Source organism: Leopardus geoffroyi, chromosome E2 (assembly GCF_018350155.1).
Source record: "Leopardus geoffroyi isolate Oge1 chromosome E2, O.geoffroyi_Oge1_pat1.0, whole genome shotgun sequence".
Taxonomy (NCBI): domain Eukaryota; kingdom Metazoa; phylum Chordata; class Mammalia; order Carnivora; family Felidae; genus Leopardus; species Leopardus geoffroyi.
Window position 1 is genome coordinate 46,609,522 of NC_059335.1, and position 14,653 is coordinate 46,624,174.

Consider the following 14,653-nt stretch of genomic DNA (forward strand, 5'->3'; position numbering starts at 1 on the left):
TTCCTGTGTTGAGTAGCACCACCAGGGTGTGTGCCATAGTGAAGAACTTGAGGGTCCTGGCATCCTAAATCCTGAGGTATTTTCAAGAAAGAGGTTTTCATCCTAAACCCTTCCAGTCAGTCTTTATGAAAATGCCACTGCCATGTAGATATTTGTTGAAAATAGAAGACATTTGAGTATCCTAGCTAATTCTGAATTGTGCCCTTTGGAAACTGGTTCAAGAAAATTTAAATCAATTCCTTATCCTTACCTGTGGTTCCTGCCCATTTTTAGAGAGCTGTTCTGGCAGAACTGCTATCGGGAAGAAGCTCTTATATATGGATCCTTACTTCTGGTCTTCTTATCTAGCCAGAACGACAGTGGCTCTATCAGTTCCTAATGAGACTCCCTTTGTACTTGAATGCACTGGCCAGGAATCCTGTATTGGGCAATATGGTTCTGAATCTTCCAGAGAGACAAAAAAACATTAATGGTCATTTTTAGGGGTCTTCAGTCACCCCTTCATTTCCTTTTGCCCATCTCTCTTTCTTTGCTCCCCATAGTCCCCTAATTCACACATATACTTGGTACTCTTATTTTTCTCCTTAATAGGGAGTTTGATAGTTTGCGCCCCTCTCTTGTTCCTCCTCCTTTGTCCTCACGTGTCTTCTCTGGAGCCAGCTCTCTTTCCTAAATTGGACCTCCAGGATCCTGTGAAACTTAGGCACAAGTCAGCAAGTTTCCCCCATGGCCTACATTGACCAGTGGACCTTTACCAAAGGAGAGTCCTTCAGAGTGCCTCCTTGCCTTCAAAACGTGTCCCTGTTCCCAGGGGTTGAAAAAGTGAAAGCATTAAGATGTGTAACTCATTGCTTATGTTTGTTAGCAAGTAATGTCGCAGAGTTATGCTAAAGCCAACTAGACATAAGCCAAGAATCAAGCTATGGGAAGTGTCTAGGCACTGAATTACCCTTGCAGCCTAGGACCTTGGCAGAAGGGCTTGGGATGGCCCAACGTTTCGTAATAATGTGAAAAAAATTAGAATCAGAATGTCTGATCTATTCCCCTTGTTTTACAGATGAGAAAACTGAGGGCCAGAGAGGTCAAGACCATTCAGCAAGCTAGGGTAGGAGCCAGAGCTCCCACCCAGGCCTCCAGGCTCCCAGTGCTATGTGCTCCTTCCACAACACTCAATATGAGCCAGTCAGTCAACAGGTATATGTTTAGTGCTGCTCAGGTTATGACCACTAAGAGTGGACTCAAGATAGAAAAATATGCTGTTAATTATTAGAGGCAGCCAGGTGTGTCCCAGTTACCACCACCTAACTGTACCACAGCTCCCAGGAGCACTGGATCTGGAATGGGGGAACAAACTTGTATTTATATGTCAGGCCCAATGGTAAGCTGTTTCCAAATGACCTTTCATTTAGTCCCTACAACAATCTATTGTAGAAGGCTGAGGTTCTGCACAGTTAATTGGCGTAAGGCCACACAGCAGCTCTGTGTCAAACATAATCCATACTGCATCAGTTTGACTCCAGAGTTGGGTGACAAGTACCAGGGGGATGAAGGACCTTGCTTGGTTCTAATCTTACAGATGAGCAAAAAATGAGGCCACAGAATTATTCTGAGAATATATTTAGCAGAGCCTGGTAAATATAGCAAGTGTTCCGTAAATGATCCTTAACATTCTTTCTCTTCTATTCAAGATATATTAGTTACATTAGGCCTTCTAACCTGGATCCTTCTCCTGAAAGCCTGATGCCCTAGAGATAGGAAATCTCTAGCTGTTTTTGCATTGCCTTGCTGATCTTTTGGCTCTGACTCCAACCTAAAACTTGGAGCAGGCCTGTTGCCTGTAAGTAGACAGAAAGAGCTGCGTCCTAAGTTGTCGACTTCATAATCCATTTGCTCTCCATCTTGTTTGTGCCAGTTTAACCAGTGAACCTTTACGGGGTTTTTCTGAGTCACACATATCTCTCTGATTTCAGTCCCTTCTGTGCATTGAGGAAACTGGATGACTTAATTTCAGTCGTCCCTTTCTGCTGTTCTGAAAGAATAGATTAATGCTATTCCACAAAGCTGAGGGAAGCATCTTCCTTGGCTTTCCAAACATTAATGGATCTTTTTCTGGGATTGACAGCTTGAGGCAACCTTGTCCTCTTCGTCTGAAATTTGAGAGTTTTTACATGCTGCCCCACTGTGAAGTCAACATCATCTTCACCCAGGTGTGCACTTCCCTGTGTTTTTTTCTTACAAGGCCCGTGTTGTGCTATAGAACACCCATTCCTAGCTTTCTGGCAGAAGTTGGTCCAGATGAAATAGTGAGGAGCTGTGGGTTTAATTTTACGTTTGGTACGCTCTGAAGCAAAGGGATGAATACCGTCTAGTTTCTGAAGTGTGCTGAATGTAATGATCTGAGGTCCACTGCCTGTGAATTCTTCTCAGCATCTCCTCATTCAGCACACCTGGTCTCCCTTCCTCACAATGCTGTCCTCTTCTACCACCACCTTGATGTCCCAGTAGCAGTGTTGTCTTCCATCACCCTGGAACAAAAGACAGACTCAAACCAGGAGAGAACTATGGGTGAGGGAGGATATTCGGCTCTGGGTTGGGGGAAGGCTTCACAGGTAGAGTGTGACTGTGGATGGGGCTGTAACCCATGTGGGCCTGGTGACATGGTCAAAGACCTTTCCTACTCACAAGCAGGGTTAGGTTGCCATGTCTTAGGAAGCGGTGGGACCAACATTTTGGGCCCTACCATTTCTGATACTGCTTTTCTCCCTGTGGCTGGTTTCTCAAGCAACTGCAGCCTTTGTACATGTCATTCAAATGAGTAGGAAGACAGCATCCTCCATTTTTCCAGCAAATTCCAGAATCCTATTCATAGATGGTTACATTTTTCAAAAGATTTGTTAAAGCAGAGTAGCTGAACCAAGGTAATGGGGCCGTTTTCCCTAAATGGATTGTTTTTAGTTCTTCCCATAGCTCTTCTCTTTGCCCTCTTAAAATGCCCATTCTGCTACAGCAATGGAGGTCAGAGAGGAACATGTGTTTGTTCACATGGGCTTTGGGCTTGGGCCAGGTTTCTTGCTTTTGCTCTCTTCTTTTCCTCTCTCCTGTACAACTTCTGGTGTGGTCACTTAGCTATATTATTTCTGTGGAGCTTTCATGAAGGCCTTTGGTTCAAATGGGTCCCAGCTGGAACCAGCTGGTTTGGGGAACTCACCAAAGAAAATATGAATTAGTGGGTGTGGCACTTGTGGTAGGAAGGTGTTAGAAGTTGTTCAGCTGAAAGGGAAAATCGGGGAGCTGACTCAGGGTCAGGTACTGATCAGAATACAAGGTGAGACACCTCTATTGAAAATGGTGGTTCTGAGAGGATCTTTAGGATTTAAACCTTGAGATCTCAGACTTTGTGCCAGTGACACAAATAAGACATCTTGAGCTTCAGCCTCACCACCCCAGACTGACATGTGGTTCTGTTTGTTTCAGCTTTAACGTCTCCTAAACCGAACTTGATGGGTCTGCCCAGCACAACAGTTCCTTCCCCTGGCCTCCCCACATCTGGATTACCAAATAAACCGTCCTCAGCATCGCTGAGCTCCCCGACCCCAGCACAAGCCACCATGGCGATGGCCCCTCAGCAACCCCCCCAACCCCAGCAGCAGCTACAGGTGCAGCCGCCGCCACCCACAGCCCAGCCACCACCTGCACCACAGCTCCCACCCCAACAGCAGCAACAGCAGCGCAAGGACAAAGACAGTGAGAAGGTCAAGGAGAAGGAAAAGGCACACAAAGGGAAAGGGGAGCCCCTCCCTGTCCCAAAGAAGGAGAAAGGAGAGGCCCCCACAGCGGCCACAGCCACGATCTCAGCCCCGCTGCCCGCCATGGAGTATGCAGTGGACCCTGCACAGCTGCAGGCCCTGCAGGCAGCCTTGACTTCGGACCCCACAGCGTTGCTCACGAGCCAGTTCCTTCCTTACTTTGTACCAGGCTTCTCTCCTTACTATGCCCCCCAGATCCCCGGCGCCCTGCAGAGCGGGTACCTGCAGCCTATGTATGGCATGGAAGGCCTGTTCCCCTACAGCCCTGCACTGTCGCAGGCCCTGATGGGGCTGTCCCCGGGCTCCCTACTGCAGCAGTACCAGCAATACCAGCAGAGTCTGCAGGAGGCGATCCAGCAGCAGCAGCAGCGGCAACTGCAGCAGCAGCAGCAGCAGCAAAAAGTGCAGCAGCAGCCCAAAGCAAGCCAAACCCCAGTCCCCCAGGGGGCTGCTTCCCCAGACAAAGACCCTGCCAAAGAATCCCCCAAACCAGAAGAGCAGAAAAACGCACCCCGTGAGGTGTCCCCCCTCCTGCCGAAACCCCCCGAAGAGCCAGAAGCAGAAAGCAAAAGTGCGGACTCCCTCTATGACCCCTTCATTGTTCCAAAGGTGCAGTACAAGTTGGTCTGCCGCAAGTGCCAGGCGGGCTTCGGTGACGAGGAGGCGGCAAGGAGTCACCTGAAGTCCCTCTGCTTCTTCGGCCAGTCTGTGGTGAACCTGCAAGAGATGGTGCTTCACGTCCCCACGGGCGGCGGCGGCAGTGGCGGCGGCAGCGGTGGCGGCGGTGGCGGCGGCGGCTCGTACCACTGCCTGGCGTGCGAGAGCGCGCTCTGTGGGGAGGAAGCTCTGAGTCAACATCTCGAGTCGGCCTTGCACAAACACAGAACAATCACGAGAGCAGCAAGAAACGCCAAAGAGCACCCTAGTTTATTACCTCACTCTGCCTGCTTCCCCGATCCTAGCACCGCATCTACCTCGCAGTCTGCCGCTCACTCAAACGACAGCCCCCCTCCCCCGTCGGCCGCCGCCCCCTCCTCGTCCTCCGCTTCCCCCCACGCCTCCAGGAAGTCTTGGCCGCAAGTGGTCTCCCGGGCTTCGGCCGCGAAGCCCCCTTCTTTTCCTCCTCTCTCCTCATCTTCAACGGTTACCTCAAGTTCATGCAGCACCTCAGGGGTTCAGCCCTCGATGCCAACAGACGACTATTCGGAGGAGTCTGACACGGATCTCAGCCAAAAGTCCGACGGACCGGCGAGCCCGGTGGAGGGTCCCAAAGACCCCAGCTGCCCCAAGGACAGTGGTCTGACCAGTGTAGGAACGGACACCTTCAGATTGTAAGCTTTGAAGATGAACAATAACAAACAAATGAATTTAAATAAAAAAGATTAATAACAAACCAATTTCAAAAATAGACTAACTGCAATTCCAAAGCTTCTAACCAAAAAAAAAAAAAAAAAAAAAAAAAAAAAAAGGAAAAAAAAGAAAAAGCGTGGGTTGTTTTCCCATATACCTATCTATGCCGGTGATTTTACATTCTTGTCTTTTCTTTTTTCTTTCAATATTAAAAAAAAAAACAAAAAACAACAAAAAAACAAAAAAAAACCACCTTAACCCTGTTACATTGTGTCCTTTTGAAGGTACTATTGGTTTGGGAAACAGAAGTCCGCAGGGCCTCCCTAATGTCTTTGGAGCTTAAACCCCTTGTATATTTGCCCTCTTTTCAATAAACGCCCCATGTTGATAGCACAGAGGAGCCCGGCATGCACTGTATGGGAAAGCAGTCCACCTTGTTACAGTTTTAAATTTCTTGCTATCTTAGCATTCAGATACCAATGGCTTGCTAAAAGAAAAAAAGAAATGTAATGTCTTTTTATTCTCAGGTCAATCGCTCACACTTTGTTCTGTTTTCAGAATCATTGTTTTATAATATATTATTTTTTCAGTTTTTCTTTTGTTCCAGAAAAGATTTTTTTGTTAATTTAAAAACGGGCAGAAAGTATTCGAGAAAAACAATGTGAACTGCTTTAGCTTTCTGGGGATTTAAAGGATAGCTTTTCTGCTGAAGCCAATTTCAAGGGGAAAAGTTAAGCACTCCCACTTTCAGAAAAAAAAAAAAAAAAAACCCACACACAGAGTGTTGAGGACTTGTAGCTTAAAAAAATAAGTTTTAAAAACTGACTTTCTGTATTTATGATAGATATGACCATTTTTGGTGTTGAGTAGATTGTTGCATTGGAAATGAACTGAAGCAGTATGGTAGATTTAAAAGGAAAAAAAAAAAAAAACCTTTTGTGTACATTTAGCTTTTTGTATGGTCCAGCTGACAGCTCCTCATTTGATGTTGTCTTGTTCATTCCTAGCAGATAGATTGCAATCCGTTGATTCGCCTAAGCTTTTCTCCCCTTTGTCCCTTAATTCCACTTTCTCCTTCCTCCTCCCACCCTATAATCTCCCACTTAAGGTAGCTGCCTTCATTTCTTCGAGGGAGCTACAGAATTATTTTATAAAACTAAAGAATTTCAAAAGGTTCTAGGGGTCATTAGGATCCTCACAGATTATTTTTGGTTGGGGAGTTGAAACTTTTTAAAGGCATATAATTCTAGTTACCTATGTCTGTAAGCCTTGTGCCATTTATTGTTTATTTATCCTTCCTCTTTAGCTTTCCCTTTTATCCCTTCTTTTCCTCCTTGTTTGGTAGATGCTTCACATATTCTTTTCTTAAACTAAAGCATTTGTTTCGGTTTGTGTAATTGGGCTGTATGCTTTTCTTTCTAAAAAAGTTTTTGGTTAGGGGTTTTGTTTTTGTTTTCTTTCCTCTCAGAAAAAGAAATTTCATGCTTTAAATAAAATCCAAAGACACACCCTTTCACTGCTGATGCAGAAAAAAGGGAAAGGGTTCTTGTTACTTGAGAATTTGTTTCTGATTTAAACAAACAAGACTTAGTTTAATAAAAGAAAGAGTAAAAACAAAAGATTCCCAGGTTGTTATGTGCTTCTTCTGCAAGCAGAGAGGCAGCTGTTAATGACAATTCCATATACCAAAAGACGCATTTTTTTACTTCAAAGTTTTGTCCTTGTGTTAGGCAGTCTGAGCGGCGAGTGATCCAGAGTGCAGCCAACAAAGAAGCAGATAGCAATGTACAAAGAGCAAAAAAGGAACCGTATGCGAGGCACTTGTATTTATGTTAATATCTGTATTCCTGTAACACATAACACAACGTAACATACACCCTTTCTCATCTTAAAACAACGGTCTGAACTTTGAAAGGAAAACTTTGTGCTGCTAAAACGTAGATTTTGGAGACAAATAGATGCTTTGCTGTTTCACTTTCATAGCCAAACATCAACAGAAACAATCTCCCCTTACCCCAAAAGTGTGAAATCCTTTTCCCCTTCATTCTCTTCCTTATGTTTCAAAAGGGAACTTTGAAGACTGTGAATGCAGGTTCCATTGGTCACCTTTCGGGCTTCTTTCCCCAGTGCTGAAGCCACTCAACGACTTTGCAAAAGACTGGAGCATTCCAAGATCTGAAAATGGATTTCTTTTTTTCTTTTTTCTCTTTATCTTTTTTAGCCGGGACTATTTTATTTTTATGAATTTGTTTTTGATTTAATGAAAGAGTAGATCCTGAACTGTTGTACATATTTCTAACTAGGCTGATGCACAGTGCAAATTCCTTTTTTTTTTTTTTAATTTTTTGAGTAGAAATACTAAAGAGTACCATCTAACTATTCATACCAGTATCCAGTTGTAGCATAAGGTGTCAAAAACAAGTACACAAAAACATTTGCTGTTTTAACAAACTGTTTTCTTTTAACAAGAATTCTTGTATTTCTCCCTGTGTTTGAGATGAACATTTTTAAATTTTAAAGTTGTACAGTTTTTTGTTTTCCATTATTTTATCTTGTTTGTAACTCTATGAAATATATATATATTTTTTGCCATTTAACTGTTGTATGTTACTCTGTGTCTGTATCATATAGATAAAAAAATTGTTTTTGTTTTGGGTTCTCTATGTGATACCAATTAACAATTTAACACTAGCTTTACCTGTCGAATTCTGCTAGGTTTTTTCTGAAAACTTTGTTTTCAAAAATGATATTGCTTGGTAATAGTGCAATTTCTATCCCTTCTCCTCCTCCCTCAACTTTAAGTTCATTTCCTTGAAATTTTGCTAGCCCCCTCCACAATGGTTTTTTTTTGTTTTTTGTTTTGTTTTTTGAGCTACTATGCCATCCTCCCTCTGTGAGGCAGAGTGACTGTCAGTGTTTTGTTATGCCATGCCTTGACCTGTGGGTGTATTTGGTAACAGCGAGTGGTTGGGTAGATTGGCTAAGCATGCTTCCACCCACCAGTGTTTCTCAGAGGGGTTATGTGATTGTTTCATCCTCGAGTGGGTTGCACACTCAATGCTTTCCTCTACAACTCTACCATCCACATATATGTTCATTTAAAAAATAATTCTCCACATTAACTCAGAAGTAGCAAAGCAGTCAGTGATGGTGACAATTAGAGGTCAAGTATGAGCTAGTTAGATGTTTGTGGGTTGACATCCACTTTGGCTGTGACCGGTACCATTTACAAAGCATGAATTCACTACAATGCTCAACTGTTTAGATTGGTCTCACTAGGAGAGTTTAACTCCTGTCTGTTGCATAGTAGGTAGCTGAATAGGATATCTCAACTCACTTTTTAAATTAGTTCTTCACCTCTATTGACACTTCATACTTTGGTGGTTCTTTTTTTCCAAATATTCCAAAGTGTGGGTTGGCACTACACACCATTCAGCCATAGCACCATATGAACCCACAAAATGGAACTTATTTCAACCATCCTTCCTCCATCCTTCCAAAAAGAAACTTAAGAAGGAAATACACACACACACACACACACAGAAAAGTTTAATAAATCTAGGAAGTTTTTTTTTTTAATTAAAAGCTATTTAAAGAAATGAATGTGGCCAAAGTTTTACATGATTGAAAATAAAGTAAAACAGACGGCATGTGTTTAAACCTGAGTTTATCAGGCATGGCAGGAAGTTGCAGGAGAGAGAGGCAGTGACCCAAGCCAGTGCACTTGATATTCATGGACATATATTTTTTTTAAATAAATTAAAACATTTTAAATAGAAGCATAAATTGAGTTGGTTGTTTGTTGGCGCTGAGATACTGCCCACTGTGAAACAAAGCTTTGACTAGTTTTTTTTGTTTGTTTACTTTCTGGGGGGGGGGGGGAGGGATGGGGGCAAGTTTGGGTAGGAAAGAAAGCATAAATGAACGTGACCCTGAGGTGAAGAGGTATATGAACAGCCTTTGCAATGTACAAAAAACAAAAAACAAAAAAACAAAAAAAAAATAGAGCAAGTGAAACCAAAAATGATGTTCTTGGTGTTTTTCTATAATGTAGTCTTGTTAGCTTTTTTGTTACTGTAACAATGCTGATCTCGAACTGTACCAAAATACATGGAGACTAACAAACAGAACCACATGGAACTTTCAAACTGAAAAAAAAATTTGTCACAAAAACTTTGTTGTCATAGTTAAGTTGATTGTAGATGGTAATTGAATATACTCCTTTGAAAATATTTCATCAAGTATGTTTCCTGCTCATTGTGATACATTAAAAAAAATATGAGCAAAAGTTCTTGTCTTATGTCATCAGATTTTGTGTGCGTGCCTGAGTGATAAAGAGACTGATGACTGGCAGAGAGTGTACAGATGAACAGTATCTTGAGGTTGCATGTACTTATTCCAAGGTACACAAGCTCCTTGGTATTTTTAAGTGTCCTTGTATTTGTCATCTCCTGGTGCTCATGAAAGTGCAGCAAGTTTTGGCCATGATGCTGAGTAACTTATTTCACTGAGAAGGTAAGCCTGACAGCTTGGATAATTATCTAACCCTTGAGAACCCTAACTGTGTGTGTGTGTGTGTATGCATGTAATATTAATGTTTATATGAGAGTTATAGACACTTGGCATAACCATGAGCAAGTTAAGCTTGCTGATGGCCAAAAGAGAGGTAAGTTCAACCTTTCTGAAATGGGAAGTGGATCCAGTGTTTATGACAGAAGGATATAAAAGGTAAGGTGAATTAAGTTGAATTCACTACATTTACTTTTCCTAGTAAAGGATTTTGCTAAACCCTTTTTAGAGCAGAATTTGAGGTAAGAACAGTCTGCAAAACAGTAATAGCATGGGGTCATTCCTATATACAAGAGAATACTCAGTCCTCTTATAAAAAACTCTCCTAGCACAAAATGTCTGAAATTCGTTAATAAGGAGTATATCCAAGATCAGGCCCAAAGGCCTTCCATTCATCTCTAATTTATAGCCATAGCTGATAAATAATTTACAAAATTCTAGCAGCTGGGCTTGGACAGCACTGCAGACTAGCTGTGTCCTTGCAAGGTCTGCAGCATCTGCCCTTGGCCAACAGGGGTCTTTTCCACTCTAGGAGGTAAGCTATGAAATCCTCTTCTATTGGCTCTGACAGCCATTGTCAACCAAGTCTTTTTTCTTAGTTCCTGGAGCAGGCATTCAAGAAGAGGCAGAGACCCTATTAGCTAAAAATTGCAAAGAATTCTACAATTGGCACAGGCCTTGCTGGTGCTCAGAAAGGAAAAGTTGGTTCCCCTGCCAGTGCTAGAACCTCTATGCCAAACAAGTCATGTCACTATACCTAATAAAATCCTGAGCTTTCCCCAGGCATTGTCCCTTTCTTTTGGGTGTTCCTGCAGGAGCACACTGCTTGTATGTTGGTATGTTTTCTTGGTACACTTTTATGTCACTGATCTTTATTTTGACCCCATGAAAAGGTAAAGTATGATAAAAATCATTCGGACCCAAAGCCACGTCTGCCTTTCTAAGCTATCATTATTTTAGGATCTGGCAGGATCACATTGAAACGTTTAAATTGAACTATTTTACACAGAGGTTTTGCTGCCTCAACTCTTTAGAGGAAGGTGACTACAATTCAAATTCTTCTACAGATAAATTTTTAACAAGAAAATAAGACTAAACCTTAAGTGATGGTTGAGCCCTTTGTATAAGAAAATCTCTAAGCACCTGAATTACACTGAAAGAGGGTTGGGCAAGGGACTCTGTTACTAGAAAAGCTTTTTCTTAAGGGAAAAGAAGGCTTCCAGTCTGGCTTCAATGCCATGCTCATGTGGATATTAATCTCCTTAGAATTAATAGTTTTTCCCCCCTGGAAAATGTGAAACGGCAACATCTTAAAACGGCTGATAGGTGTTAGGTAGCTGTTTCTAATTTTGCTTTAAAGAAATGTCTGTAGTGCCTAGCTCCTGTTATAGACTAATGACCTTCCAAATCTCACTTTTAACAAGTTTAGACTTTAAGTTACAAGAGCACAAGCAGTTTAAGAGTCAAGTTGAAGGATGAGAAGTTTGCACCTGCTGCTCTGCTCTGCAGCCTTAATTACAGCAGGACACATGTGCTCACTCAGTCTCTGTACATTACTGCTGGGGGTGGACCAGCCAAGGCTCTGGCAAAACTTGTAAAGAAATTAGTACTCTCAGGGCCATTAAAGTAGAGGCAGCTTTCCATTACTTTTTACTTCACAGAAAAAGTGGGTATTTTCTTTCCTTCTTTTCCTTCCTTCTTCCCTCCCTTCCTCTTTCTTTCATCCTTTTTAAAATTAAAGGCACATGTTTTTAAGATGTCTTAGCCAATTAGTTTAGATTCCTCACAGTATATCTTCTTAAGTTTTTAAATTACAGGTGCAAAAACAAATTTGTTCTTGATCTTTATGACTGCTTCATTTCTTATCCTATGTGGAACAAAGGCTATGTAATCCAATTTATATGAATCCCTTAACATGGGAATGAGAACTTACAGATGAACAGTTTTACTCTTGGGCCAAGATCCTTTGGGCTGAGAACTGAGTGCAAAGAAGCAACCAAGAGTACCAAGTGAGGAAGGCACCAGTAAATATTCTCTGCCTATGTAAGACCAAAAACTTCTGACACTTGATCTTGCCTTCCTATTCCCCATGCACTGCTCTTTCTTAAGCCCCCTTGTATGTTGCTCTCTTTTACACCCCCTCCGTAACAGCTGATATTTGTATGGCACTTAATACTTTTGTAAAATTACTTCTTGCTTGTTCATTAAAATGATCTATAAGGTAGGCAAAGTGGGTGACATCCCAAGTGTTCAAAGGGAGGTAATGAGTGAGGAGAGAAGGCACTAATCATGTGTTTAGCCTTTGTCCAGTGCTCCTTCTTACCCCCACACCATTTCTTGAGAGACCCCAAGGAAGAGTGGCTGAGAGTATGGGCTCAGGGAGTCAGACTGATGGGGTTCATTTTGGCTTGACCACTGTGAACATGATTGTGTTACTCCCACTGTAAAATAAGGATAATGGTACCTACTTCACAGGGTTGTTGCAAAGATTATGCAAAAATGTTTTGAACACTGGTACATACTTAGTGCTAAATATCTGTTGCTACTATTTTTGTCAGTTTTAACTCTCCATGTGTCTATTGCTGTAGGTCCCTTGGGACTGCAGCTTTCTAACTCTTGCTTTAGTTCACAGAGGATTTAGGGGATGCTATTGTATAAATCAGATCCATCAAGCCTTTGCCATATGTTTATATCTGATGCTTCCCTGTCCATACATATCTCAGAGGATCCAGAGGCCCTTCAGGGAGATTTTGCTCAGATCTACACAGGAATGCAGTACACACGGTTTCATTTCAGTGTCTCAATGCCCTACTTCTAGTGATTAATTTGGTCAGAAGAAAGGATGGCTTCAATCTGCAAAAGTAGACATAGTCCTACTTTACCATGTCTTGACAGGGGAACAGCTTAAATGGGGTTACAGAAAAGAGAAAATGAAATAGGTTGTGACGTTTTGCCAACTGCTACTGCCTGTTTTGAGGTGGTTCAGATATGCAGGTTAGGAGCTGTAGCATCTAAAATAAGACCAAGTCAATGAACTGTCTGTGAAACAAAACTGAAAGAATACACACAAAGGAATGTAACAAGAGGATCTTCCCACTCCAAAACACAGGAAGACTCTTAAAAATACTATTATTCTAGTAACCTACAAAATAAACATCTGGAGTAGGCATAGGAACAAATGAATAAAAAAATTAGCACAGAGAATATATCTGAGTAGAGTGTTTCCATGATAGCCTCTGCATACAAGAACTCATGAGTGATACAGGCTTTAGATGGCTATAGCTCTGTCTGTGAAATGTCTCCAATTTTAGTTAAAAAACAGTGATAGTACTGGAAATGAGAGTACTGATATTGGTATGAGAGGGCTAGTAAAAGCTATGGAGGATGACTGGTGGGTGATTGTTCCTCTTCTCTGAGGATAATGACTTATAAATGTATTTTGGCATATTGCACATAGGTAAGATTTCATCATAGGGTACCCACTTTTGATTTGTTGTATGGTTTTAACAGTGAATAGTTTTCAAAATATGAGTTGTATTCAGCTGATTGGTTTTTTCAAAACTGTAAAGATGTTCCATTGTTGCCTCATCTCAATTGCTTCCAACAAGAAATCTTCTGTCATCATTTTTAAAAACATTTTTCCCCTATAGATCCTTTTAAGATTTTGTTCTTTATCACTAGTTTTGTCACATCATGTTTTGCTTAGGATGTGCCAAAGTGCAGTTTTATTTGTGTTTCTTATGCTTGGGGTTTGTTGAGCTTCTTGAATCTCGGGTATTACTTTTGGTCAAAAAATGGAAATTCTCCAGCCATTATTTCTTCAAATATATTTTTCTTTCTTCCTGCCCTCCCACCCCCTGCCCCCTGCAGGAACTCCAATTATATACGTGTTAGGCCATTTGAAGTTAACCTGTAGCTTACTGATGTTCTGGTTTCATGCGGGGAGGGGATTGGGGAAAGGGCAGGTGGTTACTCTTTTCTCTGTGTGCTTCATTTTCCATAGTTTCCAATGTTAACGTCTTCAAGTCCACTAATCCTTTCTTCTTATATGCCATTAATCTCATCCAGTGTGTGTTTTCATCCCATATGTTAGTTTTCATCTCTAGAAATTTGAGTCTTTTTAAAAATATCTTCCATGTCTCTACCTAACTGTTGAACATAAAATGTACAGTTGTAATAAATGCCTTACTGTCATCCTCTTCTAATCTTAACATCTACGTAAGTTCTGGATCGGTTCAATTGAGTGATTTTTCTCCTTAGTATGAGCTGTTTTCCCACCTCTTTGCATGTCTCTTTGACTGTATCTGAGTCATTATGAATTGGCTTTTTGGGTAGATATTTCAGTATAGCTATAATTTTCCAGTTTGTTCTGGACTTTGCACTTCAGTTACTTGGAAATAGTTTGATTCCTTTGGGTCTTGTTTTTAAATTTGGTGAGGCATGATGAGAACCCTATTTAGTTGACAGCTAATCATTCCCCACTACTGAAAATAACCCTTCTGAGAACTCTACTTAAATGTCCCATGAACTTTAACCCATCTATGTGAGCATCAGGTGCCACTCCCTCTTATCCTTTGGGCTACTTCTTTCCCAGCCACAGGTAGTTTCCTAACATGTATGCTCTGGTCAGCACTTTTCCGAACACTTGTGGGGGACCCTGTAACAACATTTGTGAGGAGATCCCAGAGGTCTCTCTTTTCTGGTATTGTGTCCTATAAATTATGGCTGCCTTGGTTTCCCCAGGCACAGCTTTATCTCCTTAAGTCACAGAGTCTGCTGGGTTCCACCTAGGTTCCAAACCCTGTATTGTGACCTAGAAACTCTCTCAAGACAGTGAGATGGAATAATCATAGGGCTCATCTTGTTTGTTTCTCATCTCTCAGTAATCACTGTCCTTTGTTGTGGGATGTTCAGTGTCTCAAGAATCA

General features: G+C 41.7%; 1 protein-coding gene and 1 long non-coding RNA gene across 5 annotated transcripts in view; one reads left to right on the forward strand and one right to left on the reverse strand.

Annotated features, from left to right (window-relative positions):
* ZFHX3 (zinc finger homeobox 3) overlaps positions 1 to 9,444 on the forward strand; it is a 239,880-nt gene extending 230,436 nt beyond the window's left edge. For 3 of the 4 annotated variants that reach the window (XM_045443350.1, XM_045443351.1, XM_045443352.1), the window contains one exon: positions 3,475 to 9,444. In XM_045443350.1, coding sequence (XP_045299306.1) covers positions 3,475 to 5,141 — 1,667 coding nt within the window. In that variant the 3' untranslated portion in view covers positions 5,142 to 9,444. Of the gene's footprint in view, positions 1 to 1,057; positions 1,195 to 3,474 lie in introns of all 4 variants that reach the window. The other variant, XR_006702737.1, reaches the window with a different exon arrangement.
* LOC123579391 overlaps positions 1,601 to 14,653 on the reverse strand; it is a 142,288-nt gene continuing 129,235 nt past the window's right edge. The window contains exons 2-4 of the long non-coding RNA XR_006702738.1: positions 4,955 to 5,142; positions 4,485 to 4,636; positions 1,601 to 2,525 (exon numbers count right to left, since the gene is read on the reverse strand). This is a non-coding gene — a long non-coding RNA (uncharacterized LOC123579391). The remainder of the gene's footprint in view (positions 2,526 to 4,484; positions 4,637 to 4,954; positions 5,143 to 14,653) is intronic.